Genomic DNA, 24,186 nt, shown 5'->3' with positions numbered 1-24,186 from the left:
GAATTGTATCGTAGTAAATACATTTTTTTTATAAAAAGCTGATTGACAACACTTTCAAAATCCACGTAAATCCATACAAAGCAAGAATAAAACCTGATCCTGTGAGTGTTCTCTAAGACAAGAAGTTCCATATAATTGGCAATAGACTCAAACACAAGGATGGAAGGTGACGGTTTCAATGGCAACAGCTAGAAAAGTGGATATTAAAGCGGTTCGACATTGTTTGCAGTCTTTTCTTCGCGCTCTGTTCTTCTGTGTTGTGGTGTGACTGGTTAAGGAAACATTTCAGTCATCTGACCGTCCAACGTAGCACCACACTGGACCACGACTCAGCACACATCACCAGTCTGCCTGTGAACATCAGAAGAGTCCTTTCCACAGCGAGAGTGGAGGAGTTTACATGTCAGAGGTGATCATGGAGATACGCCGGGTGGGAAAACCATCTGCTGTAAATGTTGTTTTTAACGTGCATTTTCTGTATTGATCTTCGTCTCAAACATTAAAATAATCCATCAATTTGATGTGTCAGTGAATAACTTTTATGTTTAAGAAAATCTACGATACATAAAGCCACAACGACATTTCAGTACCTCATACTTTAACAAGAGACAGAAATCCTTTAGCACGAGAAATAACTTTTATGTGAAAGAGCTATTGCTAAAAGAAACGAGTATAAAGACAAACAGTACATTTTACACCTGTATAATCTTTATTTACATCAGACAGAAAAAAGAAGAGTAAGAAAAGACTATAAAATCCAAATCAACAGTAGTTTAGGATTCATTAGGATGTTATTATGGACCGGTCCAATAGGTGGTGTCAGAGGAACAATTTTAGCATGATGGCATATTTCATGATGCTCTACACTATGTTTAACTGGTAATATTTAGTTTTATATATTCAACGTGAGATTTAAATGTTTGGTTATTGGCTCTGTCAAATCTACATCAACATTGTGGAAGTGATCTGATTGGTCTAATTTGCACAATTCTGTGTAATTGTTGGACACCTAAACTGAGGAGTAATTTTAAAGACGACAACAAATGAATGATCCTACATTTGGGAAACTGTGAGCTAAAGAAACCTTAAACTCGATTAATGAAACAAGCCTATGAAGTTGTGTGAACACACGCTGAACATGCTTCACATCAGACAGCTGTCAGACGTACTACTTATTCATTTATTGTAGCTTCTTGTGATTATTTGCTCACTGTTTGATATAATTGTGAATTGAATATCTTTGAGAGTGTTAGTTGGACAAACGAAACATTGAAAAGAACATTTTAAAAAAACAGTTACAGAGCAGGCAATTAAGAAAAAGAAAAAAAAAGTTTTGATGATGATTTGTGAGAAATAATTTATTCTCTGGGGAAATATGCATCTCTTCAGGAAATTCAAATAAAATGTTATGTATTAAATTCAAACCTGTTTGCGCAGATGATTTATAGAATAATGGAACTTAATGGAGTTGGCCAATGAAGTTGAGTGAACACACGCTGAACATGTTTCACTTCAGACAGCTGTCAGAGGTTAAACTCTACTTGTCTCTGTTCACAGGCGCTCCAGCCTGCAGTGTAGTTCCACACCAGCTCCCACTCTGCTTCACTCATACTTGCTCTTGTATGCCTGCCTATTCGTTTGGGACCTTTGTGCTATATTGCAGCTGAGAAGCTAAATCACAGTATATTACAACGTGTGATCAGACTGTTGAGAGACTGGTCCTCTGGCACACAAACAGAGTGCAGCACAACAATGCACATGGAGCCGGGGGAAGCAAACATTTCTGAGTTAGTATTCCACAGGACATTGCTTGATCACCATCAGCATCTGTGTTGCATGTGTTTGTTGTGAGCACTGTTACGTGTGCATTTGCCATGGTCACCATGGACTTGGGGAGATAGTACGAATCAAATTTGGAGACAAACTCTTGAAATCGGCAACAGAGTCTTGAAATGCTTCAGAAAGCCTACGATAATGAGGAAGTGAGCAAGGTGAGGTATTTTGAGTGGAATTTACGTTTCAAGAGAGGCAGAAACGTCACCGTCCACGACCGAAGAAGGCGCTTCAGGTCAGGAGCAACCAGGTGGGTTTTCTTTGACTGCAGGTTGTGTATCGTGAATTCATCCCCCAGGTTCAGACTGTCAACACCGAATTCTACTGAGGGAAAAACATTTGGCACAAACAGCTTGAACTGTGGCACACTGGTTCTCCGTGACGTTTTTGATGCATTGATTTGTTTCCCTGCTACTTCTTTATGTTCCTCAAAAATGTCCCACTAAATTTGGTGTGTGCTCTCTGCTCTTTTCTAGTGTAATCACAAATGCGCAGGAACCAGTTGTCACAAAAATGTGCATAACACAGGTTATTAACTTGGAAGTAAATTGATATTATTTTCTGATATCTCAAAATATATATCTCTTGGTAGCTTTTACTGCTTTGGCCTGCAAAGCAATTAAAGAGTATTGAGTTGGCTGTGCATTATTGGAAAGTGAGCCATGCATTTTGAGATGCATTTACGCATCTGATAAAAATTATTTTGTCAAATTACTCTTTCTAAAGGTAAAAGATGATGTTCAGCCAACAATACAATGTAAAATCTCAAGACAGAAATTTAAAAAGAATGAAAAGTTTTTTTGTTTTTTTTTCTAACAATTTATTTCCAGTTATCCCCAGTGAGGAATGAGTTTCAGCCGACAGCCGTGAAGATGTGTTGTGGCCGCAGCTCCGCTGCGTTCCCTCAGAGGCAGCTGACCTCACAGCATCAACAACAGGTGTGGCAACAGCTGACACAGAGAAAGGACCCGTGGCACACTTCTTACCGTAGAAAGTACCGACACGACAGAGCTAAAAGCACAAACATAGCACACATGCCAGAGTCTGTCGCTTAATTGGCTCTAATGAAAATTGATACCGAATATTTTCCCTTCGCCTTCTCTGAACAGGTCACTGCACGTGGAATATAGGAGAAAGTGATTTGTGTTTATTCAGATGTATTTCTTTATTATATTTCAATACCTGCTGAAATTTCACGCTGCTGTGGAGTCTGGCATGCAGACGACCACGGAGGAGACGACCACGCTCCCGCTTATGTCAATCACCACTTATGGTGTTAACTGTCAGTGTCTGCAGAGCACCCCACTATGAGTGTCAGCAGACAGGCCCGGGTTCAAACTCTCAGTCGCTGTGTCTGTGATTTTCTGTGAAATTTCTTGTCTAATGAGGACCACATTTATCCCAAGGGTCAGTTGATCATTAAAAAAAAATCTTAAAACTGAGAACCTTGTGCTGGTCCTTACGACAGCTCTTCAAAATTTAGGGATTGAAATCAAGTCAAAATAAGTCGGTAACTTAAAGTTTAAATTATACATTTTGGCATGTGCACCTGGGATGAGAGACAGTATGAAGTCTTTACAGGTAAAGTCATACAGTCTTGAATGTGTGTGGGCCTTAGCCCCTCGGCCCAGTGGTGCGGCACAGACAGTGGTCATAAAGGAGCTGAAAAGTGTTTCACACTTGTGCAATAAAAGGCTCAAGTTACTGTCCTGTCAGGGTCGGGAGGCACAGCCAGGCAGGTTTCTGAGTCCAGACAAAAACACCTTTCTCTGGGCACAGGTGCTGGCGGCTTGGCCCCGGCTCAAAACATTCCCTGGTGGAGGGGAGGTTCATTCTCATTTTGGCCAGAGACTGTTTTGTCTAAGATACGCCGAACACGTTTGTAGTCTTTGGGTAGTGTTCGGGGGCAGGTGACGTGCACGGACGCACAACTCCATGTCCTCCTGAAGTGTAAGTGGAATGGGATTTGTGGGTTTGGAATTGGATTAGTGTTGCTTCACTGGAGTGGGCCTTGAAGTATGTGCCAGTCAGGTTTTTTTTTTGTCAATGGTCAGCTTCTGCAAAGTACATATCACTGCGTTATGATAATGTCTCAGATAGTTGAAGCTGTTAAAATTCCAGCCTAAAGATCAGTTAAAAACAGGATCATAACATTCGATTTTAATTACAAAACATTACAAAAATTATCAAAAACAAACAGACACAATACTGAATATACAACCTTTCATACAGCTATAAATAACAATAATGTTAGACAGTCTGAACGACGCTCAGGAGGGACAGAAATCATAGCCAACGCTGCTCGGTCAGAGAAGCAGTTAACTGAGCGCTCCACCTGCTCATCTAGAAACACATCAAGAGGCTTCAGCCGGACTGATGTCTGGGCTGCTGCTCTTCCTCGCTCCGCCGTCTGATGCTCCACATGTCACATTTGGCACCTCGAGGACGTATAAAACGCGAAAGAGAAAGGAGAGGGGACGGACAGACAGAGGTGAGCAGACGAAGGGTCTCCCCTGTGGAACATTTATACATTTTGGAGAGATAAACCATCTGCCTGTTTGTTCTTCCCATAAATTTTCCAGTCAGTTTTACTGGCTTGTCTCAGCCACCGTCTACCTGTTCGTGCTGTGTGTGTTCTTGACTCGCGTGTCCTCAGCTTCGGACCGCAGACGGCGGTGTTCTTATCGGGTCTTTAAGGGCACCGGAGGCCTAATTCGGCCTTTTGTTATTGCCCTCACATTTTATAACCTCATCAGGGTACTTTTGTATATTTATCTACTGGCAACAGTGGTTGGTAGATTCCTAAAGTCGCTGTTAAAGTCGACTTTAAATATTCTACCAGCCAAAAGTGATTTTTTTTTTTTTGGAGTAGAAAGGAACATCCACAGGATTGTTGGTTTCCTGCTGAAGTAGATTAATTTACCAGCCGCATACAAGATTATCAGCATTTGGCTGACAGATAGTTGGTGGTTTTCCCGCTTCCCGCTCATGGCCGACCTCTGTCTGCGACTTCTCTTCAAGATGAAGTCCTCGTTAGATCGAGTGACATTTATGTTTTTGCGTTCACTTCCAGCCATTCATCTCTTTAAGCTTGCTGATGCTGGTCCCTTTGATAGGTGTGGAGGGTGGGGGGCTGTAAAGAGGCAGGGTGGGGGTGCTACAGCCTCGTGACCATAGCTTCTCTGTGGGGATAGTCCATATGCTCCGAGATGTCTTCTTTTTTGACTTGTCTGTCTTCTCTTTAGATGTACCAGGGGACATGGTCTGAGGAGAGAATAATTGGGGAAAAGGTTTAAATAATAATACAGAGCATTTAAACTTGACTGACAGTGAAAAGTGCTTTATTAAAAGTTTACCACCTAAATTATTTCACCTTTCACTTTCTATCTCATTGGCAATAAAACACTGGAACAGTTGTGCAAAGCTAAAAGAAACCCCGGGTCGAACAGCTCAACGACAAGATCAGTAACATGATGGGGAATAAAAAGCGCATCCCGGTGAGGCAGAGTAGATGGGAAGGGGTTCACCACTCTGTGAAAGACTGCGTTGGGAAACGGCTGAAACCAATGTTGGAGTTGGCCGGGATCTTCCCATGTAGTGAGCCTATGTAGTGGAAATGACTCCATAGGCTCAGGAACACTTCCAAAAACCATCGTCTGTGAACCCAGTTCAATGCTGCATCCATAAATGCAGGTTAAAACTCTACCATGCAAAGAAGAAACCATATATAAACATGATCCAGAACACTGCCGCCTTCTCTGGGCTCTTGGCTTGAAATATTTTGGGAATCATGGACTTTGTGGTCTCTAGGCTAAAGAGGAGAGGGACCACCCAGCCTGATATCACTGTACAGCTCAAGAGCCAGCATCTGTGACAGTATAGGGATGCATTAATGTACATGGCATTGGTAGCTTGCAAATCTGGTAAGGCACCATTAATGTTAAACAATATATACAGGTTTTGGAGCAACATATGCTGCCATCCAGACAACATCTTTTTAAGGGAAGGCCCTGCTCATTTTAGCAAAACAATGACAAACCACATTATGTACATATTACAACAGAATGGCTCTGTGCTAAACTGGCCGCCTGCAATCCAGACCTGTTACCCACTGAAAACCTCTGGTGCATCATGAAATGAAAAATACATCAAAGGAGACCCTGAACTGTTGAGCAGCTGAAATCCTATGTGAGGTAAGAATCGGACAACAATTCACTTTCAAAACTCCAGCAACTGTTCTCCTCAGTTCCCAAGTGTTTACATAATGTTGTTTAAAGAAGAGGTGATGCAATAGAATATTATTCTATTTTTATTTGTATATAATGCACATTTTTTCTTAATTTTTATATTTAAAATGTTTTACTACCTCTATTTTTATTGTCATTTGTATTGCTTTGCCCTGTATATGCTGCTGTAATGTAAAAAAATTCCCTTTGAGGGATTAATAAAGCATCTATCTATCTATCTATCTATCTATCTATCTATCTATCTATCTATCTATCTATCTATCTATCTATCTATCTATCTATCTATCTATCTATCTATCTATCTATCTATCTATCTATCTATCTATCTATCTATCTATCTATCTATCTATCTATCTATCTATCTATCTATCTATCTATCTATCTATCTATCTATCTATCTATCTATCTATCTATCTATCTATCTATCTATCACCCACTTATGGGCCCTAACCACTTGACTATCGGGCCACCCCATTATTGATATTATTTGTGTCATTACAAATTATCCCCCTGGAATTTGTGTATAATATATATGTAATGTATAAATGTAACATACGCAGCAGCAGAGAGTGAAGCAGCTGAGTTTAGCTGCGTTCCGTCCCGTCCCTGCATAGCGATTCTTCTTTGGCAGCAGCAGCACAAAGGACACCGACAGAGACAGATGGTAGAAGCTGTGGACGTATGCGTAATCCCACTCCTGCAGTGGAGAGAAAAAAGTCCATACTTTAGAAATGTAACTAGACTACAGATATCCATAAACAACACTAAATGTCTTGATAAAAGATAAAGTCGCACACAAACAACAACTGGAAATTTCAACATTTATTTTAATGGGTTTATCTGTTACGCTTGGTTTTATTTTGATGATAGTCACCTCAAAGTAGAAACGCAGCATCAGAGCAAGAGCACCGAAGCAGCAGCCTGGACCAACCTGCTGCGTGTACACTTTCTTCTCAGGATAAACTGCCCTCAACTGCTTCATCTTCTGCAGCTGGAAAAGCAGGAGTTCATTGCAACCACATCCACAGATTAGACTCACAAAATGTAAGGGTGACTCATTGATTTGATTGCAAGAGTAAAGAAAAAAAGGCAATGGAGGAAGGAGAAAAGTGGGTGGAGAAAAGAAGAGGACAAATAATGGATGCAGGAGAGGAAAAGCATAAAAACAAGTGGAAAAGAAGAAGAAAAAAAATAGAAACATTAAAGAGAATAGGAGCAAATTCAAAAAGATAAAAAGAGGTCAAAAAAAGTCAAGGACAGAGCTAAAAAAGTTGTTTAAGGTGTGTGTCAAGAACATTTTAATATACGTTAATCTCGTCTGCCACTAACCCATTTGACAGTGATGATGAAGACGGCTGATCCGATTGGTCCGGAGTAGATCCCGTAGCCCCAGCGATCCTGGTAGATCCTCACAGCGATAGTCAACACTCCAAACATCGTTACAGTTGAGCGCTGAGGTTCATCAAAGTCACCCAGAGCTGCGATAAGGAGACACATACTGAATTTCAAACAGGGGTTTTCTAACTTTTTAAAACACTGGATGAACTGGACATTACAATTCACAGCTGTTCTCTGAGTAGAGACAGCAGACGAGTCACACATATCAGAATCCTGTCTATTGTATCGCCTCATCAGGTTGGATTTAATTAAAGTTAGACCAAAATAACGTTAGCGAGGGATCCACTGTGAGCAGCACTGATGTGAGATTAATGCATTAAATGGTACAGTAATCATGGAGGCTCACTAACAAGATTTAGAGCAGCACTACGCACCACATTAGCTCTATCTCGGTCATGAGGTTTGCATCATGTCCATTTTAATGTCTGTTTGAGTCTGTAAAGAGCTTGGTAGCTTCGTGACATTATTAAAGTTAGGTTTGACGTTGAGCCAGCCATTTTGCAATGACCACACCTTCTAAGAAAAACGGAAGGACTGATGGGTGAAATCAGCTGTCGCAGCATTGGGCCCTCCACCACACCGGATTTAAAGCCCTCGCTCCAAAGCCTCAGAGGCTTCCATGGGGGAGGAGCAAATGTACTATGTGTGTGTGTGGCTGGGTGTGATCATATGAGGGAATAACAACAAGTGCATGAATCAGAGGAGCACATGTGTGCCCAACTCAAGGACACAACATATGTTATCAACAATTGCTGCAACAGAGCTGGTCTTTAAACTTGTGTATGGGAAGTGAGGAAGGTTATTTTCAGTAGCTCTCCCTCTCTCTCTCTCTCACACACACACACACACACACACACACACACACACACACACACACACACACACACACACACACACACACACACACACACACACACACACACACAATTACTAAGATAGGTCATTTAAATTTCCTGGAAATTGCTGCAGCCACAAACTATTCAAAGCACATCACATTCCGTACACTAGGACTCACCTATAAGTGTGACCCACATGGAGAGTGCCGTGCTGTAAACACTGAAGTACTCCAGGATGTCATATTTCATGAAACACAGGATTGAGAGACCTGGACCATCGCACGCATGGTAGATCTGAAGAGAGACAGTCGGGTCAAAGAGACAGCCGCAGCAACCAGGAGGAAGATTTTACATTTTCATCTGGTTGTATTCAATAAAAGTCATCAGTTTGTTAATGAAGCTAAATTTGGTAAATTTTCTGCTGCATTGAACTTGTAAAATGGGATGGGCTTCATTATCGGGTTCCATATTATTTGATGTGCAGTTAGTCATTTAAAAATACAAGAAAATGAAAACCTATTTGGCAAACCTGAGGATTTGTTCCTTGAGTATTAAAATTTGAGTTTTAGCTTTTGGTTAGGATGTTATTTATCGGAAGATATGATTTGGTAAGAAGATTTTACAACCAGATCAGATTCAGAAATGTGTTGCTGACTCCCAAACATGATTAAAACCTCTCAAGTATAAATTCTACATAACTTTGATGACACTTTCGTTGATCAAACATGATCATAGCTTAGTGGAAAATCTGATAGAAAACATTAAAGAACCTTTGTATGAGTAATTTCTACGAACTCCTCCGTTCAGAACCAAAAACATCAGCGCCGTCAGCAAACTCCATCATCAGTTACTGAGATTTCAAGAACCGGTAAGCAACCATGTCAACGCATTCTCACCGCCGTGAAGAACATGGTGAAGAAGTAGACCATGGCCTCCATGTGGAACCCCCTCTTGGCAGCCACGCTGGCTGTAGGGAGGAACACCAGGCTGGTCGCCGTAGGAAGAAGCATCTTGGCAATAAAAGCCCCCATGGTGGAGGTGGAGGGACACAACTCAAATAGAAGCTGTGAGAAAATATACTGCAGGTGTCAGAAGTTCCTCAGTCTCTGTCCGGGAAGATTATTTTAGATTGACCTGAGTAAAATTCAGGAATTATTAAAAATGTGATATCAAGTAGCAGATTAGAGGTCCTGGGGTCTCTTTAGTCCTCGTTGTGTGTGAGTCTAGTTGTGAGTGGTTGAGAACACACATGGTGCTCATACACACTCCCATGCAGCAGGAATGTAGCCAGCTGTCCAGTTTGGCCCTTTAAAGTTTAAATGTTCCCCATAATGGCAGCTCCATGGAGTCCTGTATGTGCAGTGTCATCACCGGGCAGCTGTTTGCATGCCAGCATGACAGCATGACATGGGAGGGGCTTCCCGCACACCACCACTATCTGTTTGTGGTTGAACTTTAAGTTTTGACTGGAATAAGCAGAGTTAATGGTACATGCAGTCCAGTCTCCTTATTATTACAGTACATGGTTTGTGTAGAATACCAATGTTCACAAGCAGTGGGCTCAGACTTCGATACGTCATATTAACGCTCTTGTAAATTAAGCTGTTCAGATGAGGGTATTTCTTCATTGGAATTTTGCATCTGCTGCCAACAGTTGGCATTTATCTGCCAAAAAAAAATGCTCAATTAGGTTCAATAAAAATATACTACGGGCTTTTCTCAAAATTACATTTTAACGAGGTCTACAGTCTCTCTCCAAGTCAACAGATGGAACATTGTAGGGGACATTAAAACAGCTGTCATGCGGTCTGTTTTGTTATGGACATATGCGTACCCTCAGTTACTTTAATCAGAGTAAACATTCACCCAGCAGGAGGTACGGTGATGATGACTTGTGATGCTCTGGCCATGAGAGAGTAGTAAAAACACACAGGAGAGTTATCAGCTCATAGATTTGGCATTATCTCAACATGATTCAGACACCAGAAACTTTTCTGTTCTTTCTTTTTCAGATATCTCCGGCCCCACCAACAGTTCATGTCTTGGATCTCTATGCCGTCCTTTTCTCTCTCTGCTCCCCGCTAACCCCAGCCGGTCGAGGCAGATGCTCCATCCACCTCTGAGTTGGTTCGGTTGGAGGTTTCTCCCTGTTTTTCTCATTTAAATGGGAATTTTTCCTTCCTAGCTGACATGTAATTGTTGAAATGTTGGCTTTCTCTGTATAAAGCAGTAAAGTTCTGTTTTTAGGACCTTTCTGTGTTAGGTTCTTTGAAATAACCTGTGTTGTGATTTGGCGCTATATAAATAAAATTAAATTGAATCTCTCAGTTGAACATTCTCCTGCTCTATTGGCAACCACTTATTTGTTGTATTGGCCATTCACTTAATAAAGGCCATGTCCAAACGTTCATTATATCATAATTATATGTAGTTTTGCTCCAAAATACTTCCTCATTCAAATATCTTGGCGCTCACAATAGCTGGCCCGTTCTCCTTCTCAGGGCTCCAAATACTGGTTTGTTAAAGCACCCGGTATCAGAGAGAATCACCATATGCCATATAAAGCAAATTACTGTTTGCCTCCTCTCAGTGAATCTATATTTGACTCCGTGCAGCATGCACTGTTGTTCCCAGAAAGGATTTCTGTATAAATGTCTTAAATGATCTGATGATGATGGTGAAGGCAGCAGTTGCCCTCTGCTGCTCTCCTCTCAGCTGTTCCACCTGCTCGAGGGCCTGAGGCAGCAACACAAAGGGTGCAGTATTGCGGAGGGGTTTCACCCCATGCCTCAGATTCTCTGAGTATTTCAGTAATTCGAGCCAACGGGTCTGGAGACAAATTCTACGGCTTGATGGTTTTAGAAACACACGGCCATGGCCTCACCACGCCCTCTGCCGGGAACTCCTCCGCACATGTAACCCTCCTGTTGTGTAGTGATGTGCGAGAGCACCGATTTCCATTCCAATCCAATAACAAGTAAATTGCCAATTCTAATATGAAACTAATACTTTGTACAAAAGATCGAATGTACCCAGAGAAGGGAAATAATGAGTCGGCTGTATCCATGTCATGTGTCAAGGCTTCTTGTGAGTGTTCCACTGCAATTTATGCCAAATCTTATTTAGCTTTAGGTATGTATGCAGCCCTCAAAACACACTATAACTTCTGCAGAAGAAGAGAGGAACACACAGTGGTTTCCTGTTTTAAAATACTGTGTTGAAGTGAAATGAAAAAAACAAAACAAAACAAAAAAATCCATTATAGATATGTAAATGAGTCAGAACTGTACTTAATAATGTGGAAATAATGTGGTCTCAGGGTCACAAATCTTACTTACTGCCCTGAAAGCTATTTATTGTAGTATTTATTTATTTCATTTCTTACTTCATAACCATATTTATTAGTTTAGCTGGTTTATTTATTTGTATCTTTTTCAACGAAATAGCACTCAATGATTTTCAGAGTGTGGGGAAGTCCCTTTGTTTGAAAATCAACCCACAAACTGAAGCGTTGACAGAAGAGAATCACTTTCCCACAGTCAGTTCCAGTGATAAACGTGCAGTAGCTACACACACTCTCTCTGTACCTGGATGGTTCCTGTCACTGCTAAAAGGACTCAGCGAGTGAAGTCTGTCGTGGCCTATAGCTGCACCTTTCTCATCCTCTTCTTCTTCATCATATTCTGCACTGATTCATCTTCATTTATTTAAACGAGGTTTGTGGTATTGCCACAGTACCTCACTGTCCTCCCAAGAAGTCGCTCTTATCAAGTGATTCTGCTGACAGTGCAGTTACTTTCCCTGTTGGTGATTGAATACACATTTATCCTAAATTACTCAGCTCAGATGTAGATTTTTTGGGATGTTTTTTTTGGGATTGAAAGTATTGATATATTTTAGTATCAATCCACAGACCACTACTGTTGTGTTTGGAAGGTGTGAAACCTTTGTATTAATGTATAACTGACCAATCAGATAGATGTCTGTATATCATAAGAAGTGTTTTAGTATTTTGCACAAATGAAAATACTTACCTAATGAAATGTACTGTAGTAACCTTTGGTTTCCCGCTGAGTACACAGTGAGGGGTTTGCTCATTTCTGTGAGAGGAATGCGCATGTGTCCAACTCTGAGGTCAGCTGATGCAGTACAGTCTTCATTAGTACCAGTGGCAGTGGCACTAATGAAGGGTCAGATGACCCAAACCAGCCCCTAGTCACTCTCACATAGCTGGAGGTCCAGAGGTCAAAGTGGTCCAATGTGAAAGTGGAAGTAAAGGAAGAAAGGTATTCATTCCAAAATGGCCGCCGACAGCAGGGCTGATGACGGCTGCGACTGCAGTTTTGTTGAGTGTCTGTCATATTTTCAGACTGTCCACACTGCTGACCTTTGTGAGCAGGTACTGGATTTGTTTTTAAACAGATACTGATGTAACTGTTTAAGACTTTAAGGGTCATGATACATTCAACCAGTTATTATAGTTTGCTGGAGGACCACATAAGAAATCAAACTTATCTATAGTTACACTCCAAAGCTGAGTCAAGAACTGACCACCATAGAGAATAGAAAGGAGGCGATATTGTTTAAATATGGGAATCATGGGGCACTTTTCAGACATTAATCGTGCTGCACTCAATATTTTAGATGACGTGTGAGAGTAATAGTTAAATAAAGAGTGAAAATGGGATTTGACGAGAGAAATTCAAACTTTAAAATGTCTTGAAATTTTACAAATTCGTGGATGATGTAACCAACTCTAATCCTGCTGGAAAGGTGTCAGGGGAGTGTTTTTTCTCAAGTAGATAAACCATCCAACAAGCAGTTTAAGAATTGTAATCCAAATACATTCAGTACTAAATTTAACAGTGTAAAAATCTATCTATCAGTGGACAAAGTGATGATATGATGACACTGTTTCTGAAGGACCTTCAAACTAGTTCTGTATTTTTGTTCAGCAATTTCTTTTTACTGACCAACACAAACACCAATACTGATATACTATTTGTCTGGTAGACTGTATCAGTAATGCTGTTTTATCAGTGCAGATCTAATTCGAGCTTCATACAGAGGAAAGGAGAAGAAGAAAAATACATTTCTTTAATCATTATTTATAAATGACAAGACTTCCCGGCAGATCTAAAAAGTCCCCTTGAATCCTGTTTTGGTACCTCGGCAGAGGAGGCTATGTTTTCAATGCATTTGTTGGTCTGCCAACAGGATTGTGAAAAAACTACTGGCTCGATTTTCAGGGAACTTGGTGGAAGGGTTTAGCATAGGGCAGTGGAAAAATATGAAATTTTGGAGGAAATCTAAATCAGTGCGTGGATCTGCAAATTACTTTCATTAGCTTACATTGTTATTGCAAGATAAGGCAGCCCTCCTGAATGGCATACATAGTAAAACCCAGTACAAAAACATAGGCAATTCTACAAATGTGATGAGTAAATATCACAATCCACATTCACAGGTAGCAGTAAATTCTGAGATACACGTGTATTTGCTGAAAATTAATACAGCATGTAGTTGTGAGGGAGCAGTCGGGGACAGTGGTTTCACAGGGGAAAACTGAGATTTGAGGTTTCAGCGAGACAACAGCGTATTTTGAAATCACTCTAATAATTTGGGAAATATATCCACACCTATCACAGTTGCAGTATCACATTTACATATCAGAGTGGACTACTGGCTTTGGAGGAGGTCTGGAAACAAAAAAAATGAAGTGAAAAAGTAAATCTTTAGCATTTCAGTCAGAAGGAATCACTGAAAGAACTAAAAAAGTTTGTTAAGTGCAGCTTTTAGCCCACATATCTTTTTAATGTGGATATTATTGGCAGCCCAATGGGAGGATCTTTCATTCTTCTTGTCCAGGAGAATTTGTGGCCTGCGGTGACTTTCACGTCAGGACTCCTCAGTCTAAACACGGTGGGTTAGTGTGGGAAAAGAGATCAGACGTCCTGGGCGCATCTGAAAAAACAACGGGTTTCCTTTTGATTCAGTAAGAAATAGCCGTAAACCTCTGACTCCCGGGCCTTCTTTTACAAATAATTGGAGGCAGTGCTGGTGTTTCAGCGAGCCAGGCACTCGGGATGAATGGAAACTAGCGTCTATAGAGCCCCTTACCGCAGTGCCGGTGTTATTTTACCTGCAGAGCAAAAGGTTACCCTAAACAAAATATTTTTACTGTCGCTTTTAGTTTATCAGATATTCTTTTGTCATTCTTTATTTTGATTTAAATAGGTTTAAAAAAAATGTGTTTTCTCCTCTTATTATAAAAACAATTTCATGAACAGTAAATCATTTGTTTTCCCTTATTAAAACTTTGTATTGTTCTTTTTCATAAATTTTTTAAAAGTCAGACTAAAATAATCTGTCCATGATTGTTCCAAGTTTTCTACCCAACACCTCTCCTACAAAACGATCATAAAGAATATAAAGGGGACCTGAGGTAGTGGGCCGCATGAGTTGTCATATGACAAAGTTATTGCACTTTTACAGACAGCTTCTCAGAGATTTCTTCTTCGAAACAAATAATGGAATTTGGGACTACGAGTTCTCAAAATTGGGCTTTAAGGATCAGGAACTAAAGCGCAGGGCAAGCAAAACTAACATGGAAAAAAATGGCTTTGGAAATGCTTTCATGTTTTTTTACATTCAAACACATAGCCCTGCAATTATCCAATCATTACATTCTGAATCATCTTTCGGCCTGCGGGAGAAATAATAACAGGATGCTTGAGAGAAACCAGTTGTTGGTAACTGGCAGACTTGCCTCGTTTTACCTTGCTTTAATGATTGCAATGTTAAGTCTGCCTCTTCTCTGGTCATGACCAGATCTACCATCAAACTCAATAAGACTCAAGAACTCTTGCACAATAGTACTACTAAAAATCCATGTTGAACACTTCTTTCTATAGAATAGGAGAGAAGAAATGGCCGATATAAATACAAATAATCAACCCAGTATCACGGCAAAGCGTGAAATGGACACGGTGGTCCACTTCAGCAAAACGGGAAATAGCCACGCTTTGGGCAGTCTAGGCATCAAAGTTACACATTTTGAAAGCGTGAAACTTACGTGCACCTACATGTCATGGGATGCACGGTCATGTGACCAAGGTCCCACAACAGAGGCAACAAAGGACATTTTTTCACAGTATTAGGAGGCCAGAGGGGTGGCTTAGAGGCTTTAATCACAGATAGCCACGCAGGACAAAAAGGTTTTTGTTTCCTAACTCCCAATCATGTGCTTTTTTTTACCCCAACATGTTTTAGCTAGATGTTTTATTTTCCTGTAAATCACATCGCTCTACGCATGCAGTGGCTTTTATTTTTGTTCACTACAAGGAAAACTTGCAACTTGCGTGGCTATGTCATGTTTTGCCGTGATACCGTCACAATAATTGATATGCTCAAGATTTATGCATTAGAATGTTGGAACCCTCGGCCATGTTGTGCAGCATTATATGATGTGTCAACTTGGACAAACCTTCCAATACATCCTCCAACCCATAAGACTATATAAATCCAAACCGCAAACACATTTAGACAAAGAAAAACAACAACACTTAGTTAAGGAAAGCTAATGGTTTGAGTTAAAATTATGCCTTGTTCTGCATTTAAGTTACTACCTTAAAGTTATGCAATCTTCTTCATTGTGGTGTAGCAGTATCAATGTAGCTCCCACTTATTTAGGCTGTCATTTTCCTTGGCCGTCCACTCCCCCCGGTATCACTCCCTCCCCGCGCTTACCTGCCTTTCCATATAAGGAACATGCCGACAGGTAGGCGCGTAATTGGGATCTCTGGGCTCCCTTTAAATACCCATCTGATCATTGACAGGTAGAGCTGTCACTCCGGAGATCAGTGTGTGTGTTTCAGTTATCAGAGTTGCACCAGGAGTCCCCAAAACGTTAACCAGCCAACGGAAAGTAGGAAGTGTGAATAATCCCTCTGAGAGGTAACAACAGCCCCTTCGTTAAATTGAGTGGCCATTGTGGGAGACAGAAAAGATCCCGTCGGCACTGTGGCTTCTACACCAATGACCAGACCAGAGGAAAGTTTGCTGTTTTGCCTTCGGCTTTTAATCGCGACTGTTTTTTCTCCATAACTTATATTTTATTGGGTTTTTTTCTAATTGTTAAACACTTTTAGCATCACAATCTGAAATTGTATTTCTCCACTGTATGACATTGTCACATTAGATGAATCCACTGCATTCCACTGTTTAAGAGATTTTAATGCTGCTTCTGTGCTTTCTTTGTTAAGCAGTGACCTGGGGGAGTTGTTGGGGGGGGAGGGGGGGGTAATTAGTTTGCGGTGTATTGCATGAGAAGAGTGCGCAGCACTGCGGTGTGTGTGTGTGTGTATGTGTGTGTGCGTGGAGGTGGTTGCACATGTGGTGAAGTGGGGGAAAACGCTCAACCGTTAACCAGCCTCATTGATCATCTTTTTCCTTCTTTTTTTAATAGGGTTAATTAACACTGTTTTAACGCCAAGTGCTATAATCAGCATGTTTAAGACAATAGCCTACATTTTTTTAAAAATTTGTTTGTATCTTAAAATTGCCTGATTGTTGATGCCGTTTTGAATACTGAGTGCAGTTTAAATAAATAATTTGTATAATTTGACTTGAAGCCACGTCCCTGTACATCCTTACTTACTTTGCTTTACACTTCTCTGCTGTTGACTTGAGGCTGGTCTTGGGTTCCCGGGTTCAAGTGAGGGCTGAGCAGCACCTGACCCTCCAGTCCTTCAGGTCACAATGGCAATGTGATTTTAAAACCTTTTTTGGGCATGCCTCTGAACACACAAAAGGATTTCCTCAAAGTCTTTACTACATTAAATGATTGTGGACAGATATGGATGTGCAACTTGAATGGTTGGTGGAGAAATACATCTGCAAGGCAGTGATTGTACTTTTTGATCAAAGTGTGTTGAGTTTCACACAGAAACAGAGTGAGGCTAAAGAGGGCAACTTTTGTTTCTTAATTTTTTTCTTTTCTCTGCGGTTGTGTTTATAACTGCTTTAATTGCTCGTTTGTCTGCATGCGCCAACCTTAATGACTCCAGACATTGTTTGGCATGCTGCAAAATGGGCACACAAAAACATACCCATGGGAGTGTTGTAAGCCCCTCGTGCAAAACCTTTTCTTAATAGCTTTTATTTAGTTGTCATGTGGAGGTTTGCGGGCTTTAATTGGTGTTGGTGTGTGGGGGTATATTCCTCTGGTCTGGCAACCTCTGTGAACTCTCTATCAGCTTATGAATCTGGCGACGGAGCAGAATGGCGGCTAAAGTAGAAGGCAGACACACTGGCAGCAAATTTAGAAGAAGTAGAGAAGTAATTGGAGGAAGATCAGAGGGAAGTGAGAGAAAAGCATTAAAAGGATGAAGAATAAGAAAAAGTCAGGAGGCAGGAGCTAGCTGCTTAAGGCATGTTTGTGCATTTCAAATTTGTAATGAAACACAAGAAGACCTGAATTGTTAATGTGCACAAGTACCACATCAGCAGGAAATCTTAGAAATTAGACACTTTAACATTTCAGAATGACTGTTTTACCACAAAATATGCGCAACTATATACTCATATGTTGTGCTTCAGGCTGATAAAGTTCAGTGACACAAGCAGAATTAAATGAGAGATCGAGAAACAGACAAGACAGTAACAGAGAACAAGTGCAAAGCTGTGAAGCTGCAAAGAGACAGCTGTAGAAACAGAGAAGTGAATGAAAGCGTGTGACAGAAAAAGGAGAGAAAGAAACATACGGAGCGGAGGAGAGGGAAGGGTCAGAAATAACAGCAGAAGACGACAGAGAAAAACATTGGAGAAGAGCAGAAATTGTAATAAAACAGGAGGGAGTGAGACAGACAGATGAGGGAAAAGGGGGGAAGACGACATGGTGGGCAGACACGGTGGTCCTCAGACGTCTGCTCGTCCTCCTCTCATCATTCACTCTTCTCTCCTCGTCTCTCATTCCTCTGTCTGAATCGCCGTCCTCCCATCTGGTTTTGGCTTCCTCTGCATTTCTCATTGTGTTTCGGATCACTTAAAGAAATAGTACACCTGAACTTAGAAGTAGAATTTGAGGTAAAAACTTCATTGGCTAATCCTATAACGACCGTAGTGGGGAAATGTGCCTTTACACAAAAACACAAAGCAATCAATGCAGCTCGAAGGCTCGAGTTCCAGAAAATGTTCAAACTACTTGTTGACCTCAGGAGCCGGCTCAGAACTCTTTATTTCCATTTCATTAAGAAAAAAGCTTTTAACTTGTGTTAATTTCATGTGAAAAAAACTGTTCAGAACATACAGTGTGTCCCATAGTTTGAGAATGTACTCGCGGTGGTTGGTGTAGCACGGCAAATATGTCAAATAAAGTGTTCAAATATCCAGTGTTTCCTCTTTGATTAGGACCCCTGCAGCTCCTAAAAGAAACACAATTCGAGGTAAAAACCTGTGAAACTGGAGGGCTTTTAATTTGAAATGGAAGTCACGGCATTCAGCCGACCAGCAGTGTAACTTTGATCTCTCACTCACTCAGATATTTGCTTTATAGTTCTGGCTCTGCTGTTGCGGTCCAGCCAACAATACTACATATATATTTGATTTACCTGATTTATGAGCACTAATTTCTTTTCAGCTCAGATGGAGAGTCTCTGCCGCGTCTTGTAAGCGTTGACGTTCACGCTAGTTTCTGTCCTCTGGTCTCTGTGTGTTTCAAGAAGGGGGGCAGCTTAAACCTTCCCTGTACGCACTCCGCTGCACACTCAACATTCAGTGCAAATGACCTGAACTGTGACGTGATGGCACTTGACAATGCACCCGTTCACAGCGTGTTGAAAACGCACACGTTTCTCGCCCACAAGAACACAATCGTCGCTAACCACCACTCCTACTCGCCAGCTTTGGGTCCCTGCTACTTCTTTTTGTTACCCAATAATTTGCCACCAACTTTAATGTGAGTTGTCTGCTCAAGTTTCAGGTGCGCCAATCATCGCAGACGCATCCGGACCACTGCTCATAAAGGCATGCGTAACTCTGGGTCTGATTTTGATCAAGTGACAACATTTTTAACACTTACTTAATGTAAGATGGCGCCGCGCTAGCGGCAGCCTGTTACAGCAGCTCCCCCCTGAGTGTGTTTGTTATTAGTATTTTTTAAGCCTTTCTCCTCTTCGGAGTTGTTTTTTTCTTTCTCTCGTGTGTTAAGTTAACAGTCAGACAATGGACCGTAATTTTTCCACGTTTCTGGTTGGGGGCACTGTTATTGTTTACTCGCATGATCAGCTGATCGCGCTGAGTCAGCCCCTACTGCTGCTGCCCGGAGCGAGGCCTGAGATCCCCGTTGAACTTCGGAGAAGACGGCGGGGTTGCAGAGCTGGAGCTAAGCTGAAGGCGGAAAGGAGGAAATACAAACCAGCGGTACCGGAGATCTTAATGGGGAACGTGAGGTCGTTGGCCAACAAGACGGACGAGCTCGGCGTGCTGGTAAAGACCCAGAGGGAGTACCGGGAGTGCAGCATCATGTGTTTCACCGAGACATGGCTGCACTCACATTTCCTGGACCACAGCGCGGCCGTACCCGGCTTCAGGACTGTTCGGGCGGACAGAGACGTTGTTCGGAGCGGCAAGAAGAAAGGTGGAGGGATTGCAGTCTATGTGAACGAGAGGTGGTGCAATCCCGACCACGTGTGTGTGAAGGAACGTTTTGTGAAGGAACGTAGCCCGGACATTGAACTGCTAGCCGTGGGGATGCGCCCTTATTATTTGCCGAGGGAGTTCTCGTCCGCCATTGTTATCGTTGTTTACATTCCTCCATCAGCTGACGTAGAGGCAGCAGTGGACACCATCTACTCCACTGTGTCTAAACTGCAGACTAAGCATCCCGGTGCATTTTTGGCAGTTACTGGAGACTTTAACCAGTCTGGATAAAGTACTGCCAACTTTGCACCAGTATGTGAACTGCCCCACACGAAACAATAAAACTCTGGACTTACTGTATGCTAATGCCATGGATGCATACAGTACTACTGCCCTTCCCCCCCTTGGTAGATCAGACCTGGTCCTGCTGACTCCCAAGTATGTCCCCCTGGTGCAGAGGCAGCCTGTGTCCACCAGGACTGTGAGGAGGTGGACACAGGAGGCTAAAGATGCCCTGCAGGACTGCTTTGAGTCCACGGACTGGAATGTGCTGTGTGGACCACATGGGGAGGACATCAACAGCATGACGGACTGTTTCACAGAATACATCAAATTCTGTGAACACACCACCGTACCATCCCGGACTGTACACTGCTTCCCCAACAATAAGCCGTGGATCACCAGTGACCTGAAGGTGCTTCTTAATCAGAAGAAAGCAGCCTTCAGGTCTGGGGACAGGGAGGAGCTCAGGAGAGTGCAGCGCCACCTGAAGGAGAAGCTCAGGGAGTGCAAGGACTCCTACAGGAGGAAGCTGGAGGCCAAACTCCAGCAGAACAACGTGAGGGAGGTGTGGACCGGTATGAAGGAGATTACTGGGTTCAAGGGGAGAGAGAGACAACCAGGGGGAACCTAGAGAGGAACAACCAGGGGGAACCTGGAGAGGAACAACCAGGGGGAACCTGGAGAGGAACAATCAGAACAACCAGGGGGAACCTGGAGAGGAACAATCAGAACAACCAGGGGGAACCTGGAGAGGAACAACCAGGGGGAACCTGGAGAGGTCCAATGAGCTAAACTGTTTCTTCAACAGGTTTAGTTCACCACCCTCATCTGTCTCCTCTACACCTCACACCTCCCAAACACTTCTGCTGCCTCCCCCTCCCCCCTCTGCGCCCCCTGGTGAGCTGCATAGAGCCCCCAATCTCAAAGGGCTCTTCCTCCATCGACACCTTGACCCCCCCCATCCCCCTCTCTGTGACGACTGGCCAGGTTAGGAGACAGCTGGAGAGACTCCATCAGCGCAAGGCTTGCAGGGCCTTACGGCATCAGCCCCGGGGTCCTGAAGACCGGCGCCGTCCAGCTGGCTGAGGTCCTACAACACCTCTTCAACCTGAGCCTGAAGCAGGAGGAAGTCCCGGTGCTGTGGAAGACATCCTGCCTGGTTCCAGTCCCTAAGAAGACGACTCCATCCGGCCTCAACGACTACTGACCGGTTGCCCTCACATCTCATGTGATGAAGGTGCTGGAGAGGCTGGTCTTGGCCCACCTCAGGCCGCTGGTGAAATCTTCTCTGGACCCTCTGCAATTTGCGTACCAGCCTCGTGTGGGAGTGGACGACGCCATCATCTACCTGCTGCAACGAGCTCAGTCTCACCTGGATGGAACCGGTGACTCTGTGAGAATCACTTTCTTTGATTTCTCCAGTGCATTTAACACCATCCAACCACTGCTGCTGAGTGAGAAGCTGCGGGTGGAGGGGGTGGACACGTCCACCGTCTCCTGGATCACTGACTACCTGACAGGCAGACCACAGTTTGTCCGTCTGGGCAGTGTGCTGTCTGATACGGTGGTCAGTGGTACTGGAGCTCCTCAGGGAACTGTTCTGTCTCCCTTCCTGTTCACCTTATACACAACTGACTTCCAGTACAACTCAGAGTCCTGCCATCTGCAGAAGTTCTCTGATGACTCTGCAGTGGTTGGGTGTATAAGGGATGGACGGGAGGACGAGTACAGGGCAGTAGTGGAGGACTTTGTGGAGTGGGCGGGAAGAAATCACCTGCTCCTGAACGTGGCCAAGACCAGAGAGATGGTGGTCGACTTCAGGAGGAAGACGACGGCTCCACAACTGCTGAGAGTTCTGGGAGAGGAGGTGGACATGGTTGAGGAGTACAAGTACCTGGTGTCTCCATGACAACAGACTGAACTGGAAGACCAACATCAACGCTGTCTACAAGAAGGGGATGAGTCGACACTTTTTCTTGAGGAAACTTCGATCCTTCAATGTGTGCAGCGAGATGTTGGAGATGTTCTACCAGTCTGTTGTGGCCAGTGCTTTGTACTTCACTGTGGTCTGCTGGGTAGCAGCATTGGAGCCGGTGACACCAACAGACTTAACAAACTGGTTAAGAAGGCCGGCTCCATCATTGGCTGTAAACTGGACAGCCTGGAAAAGGTGGTGGAGAGGAGGACGCTGAACAAACTATTATCCATATTGGATAATCCTGTCCACCCTCTCCACCACCTGCTGCAGGGACAGAGGAGGACTTTCTCCAAAAGACTCCTCCAGCTCTGCTGTCACAAGGACAGATACAGGAGATCATTCCTGCCCACTGCAATAAGACTGTACAATAACTCACCTCTGGCAAAATCCATCACACAACAATAACACTGTTGACTGTGTTTCTTGGTTTGTATAATATATATAGATATATACTGTACTGTATATACTGTGCATTTTATATTTTTTACTGCTATTTACTGCTATTTTATTGCTTTTCTATTATTCTATTCTATTCTATTCTATTCTATTCTATTCTATTCTATTCTATTCTATTCTATTATTTTATTCTATTATTTATATTATTATCTTATTGCATCTGTATGCTGCTGTAGCGAAAAAAATTTCCCCTCGGGGATTAATAAACTACCTACCTACCTACCTACCTACCTACCTACCTACCTACCTACCTACCTACCTACCTACCTACCTACCTACCTCCTCATTAGGGTTGTACCTTCCTCCTGTTTCCTTTTCAATAAAACTTGTAGTTATATCTGTCTCAGGTGGCCTTGAACCAACCCTTAGTTATGCTGTTATAGGCCAAGGCTGCTGGGGGACCTTCTAATGCACAGAGCTTCTTTCCTCTCACTCTTTCAGTTGCTATACACTCTTATCTCACCATCACATCTCATTAACTTCATGCTTTTTCTCTCCAATAGTTTCTGCTTATTGTTTTGTTGCCTCTCCATTCAGTTCCCTCGCTCACGTAGTTTCTGTTCTTTCTTTTGCAGATGTCTCCGGCCATGGAGCTGCAAGTTTCTGCTCTGGGATTGTCAGCCCACCACCAGTTCACGTTTTGGATCTCTGTGCTGTCCTTTTCTATCTCTGCTCTCCCCTCACCTCCAACCGGTCGAGGCAGATGTTCTCCACCTCTGAGCCTGGTCCTGTTAACAGATGCTCCGCCCACCTCTGAGTCTGGTTCTGTTCACAGATGTTCTGCCCACCTCTGATCCTGGTTCTGATAACAGATGCTCCGCCCACCTCTGAGTCTGGTTCTGTTAACAGATGCTCCGCCCACCTCTGATACTGGTTCTGTTAACAGATGCTCCACCCACCTCTGAGTCTGGTTCTGTTAAGAGATGCTCTGCCCACCTCTGATACTGGTTCTGTTAACAGATGCTCCACCCACCTCTGAGTCTGGTTCTGTTAAGAGATGCTCTGCCCACCTCTGATCCTGGTTCTGTCGGAGGTTTCTTCCTGTTAAAGGGAGTTTTTCTTCCCTCTGTTGGAGGTTTTTCTCCCTTAAAGAGGAGTTTTTCCCTCCTAGCTTATGTAGGAATTGTTGAATTGTTGGGTTTCTCTGTATAATGCTGTAAAGTTCTGCTGTAAGGACGTTAATGTGTTAATTGCCATGAAATAATATATATAAATAAAACGTAATTGAAATGAATTTTTAACAAAGTGGCTATATATATATATATATATAAACATATACACAAATATGTAAAGATGTTCTTGCTGAAGATAACTCCTACAGGAGCTTTTTTACAGAGTCGTTTAAAACAGATAACACACGAAGGGAACCTCCCAACCTAAATTATAATGACCCAAATGTTTCCACAGGGTTTCTCTGTACCTGTAAGTTACAGCCAAAAAGGTTTCACCCTCTTAAGCTCCCAATAACCTCAGGTTACACTTGACCCATGCACACTCTTTATCCAACTTGCCCCCA

The 24,186-nt window shown here is 42.7% G+C and overlaps 1 protein-coding gene and 1 long non-coding RNA gene across 2 annotated transcripts in view; one reads left to right on the top strand and one right to left on the bottom strand.

Annotated features, from left to right (window-relative positions):
• Nucleotides 1-3,978: 3,978 nt before the first annotated feature.
• On the bottom strand, nt 3,979-9,577 carry mymk (myomaker, myoblast fusion factor). Its single transcript, XM_069705947.1, has 6 exons — nt 9,211-9,577; nt 8,494-8,608; nt 7,410-7,558; nt 6,955-7,071; nt 6,637-6,777; nt 3,979-5,097 (listed from the first exon to the last, which is right to left on the bottom strand). The coding sequence occupies exons 1-6, from the start codon at nt 9,343-9,345 to the stop codon at nt 4,897-4,899; spliced, it is 858 nt and encodes a 285-aa protein (XP_069562048.1). The 5' UTR covers nt 9,346-9,577; the 3' UTR covers nt 3,979-4,896.
• Nucleotides 9,578-23,670: 14,093 nt separating this feature from the next.
• The window catches only part of LOC138625196 (uncharacterized), a 177,488-nt gene continuing 176,972 nt past the window's right edge, over nt 23,671-24,186 (top strand). The window contains exon 1 of the long non-coding RNA XR_011311220.1: nt 23,671-23,703. This is a non-coding gene — a long non-coding RNA (uncharacterized lncRNA). The remainder of the gene's footprint in view (nt 23,704-24,186) is intronic.

Source organism: Brachyistius frenatus, unplaced genomic scaffold (genome assembly GCF_029030835.1).
Source record: "Brachyistius frenatus isolate BFR_SWC_R1_liver_20210118 unplaced genomic scaffold, ASM2903083v1 Contig_60, whole genome shotgun sequence".
Classification (NCBI taxonomy): Eukaryota; Metazoa; Chordata; class Actinopteri; family Embiotocidae; genus Brachyistius; species Brachyistius frenatus.
This window is presented reverse-complemented; position numbering and strand designations above follow the sequence as displayed.

Coding starts and splice junctions, on each gene's coding strand:
- mymk (XM_069705947.1), bottom strand. CDS start 9,345: ATGGGGGCTTTTATTGCCAAGATGCTTCTTCCTACGGCGACCAGCCTG. Junction 7,559..8,493: donor CATGTGGGTCACACTTATAG/GTGAGTCCTAGT, acceptor TCCTTATCGCAG/CTCTGGGTGACTTTGATGAA. Junction 6,778..6,954: donor TGCTGCGTTTCTACTTTGAG/GTGACTATCATC, acceptor TCTCCACTGCAG/GAGTGGGATTACGCATACGT.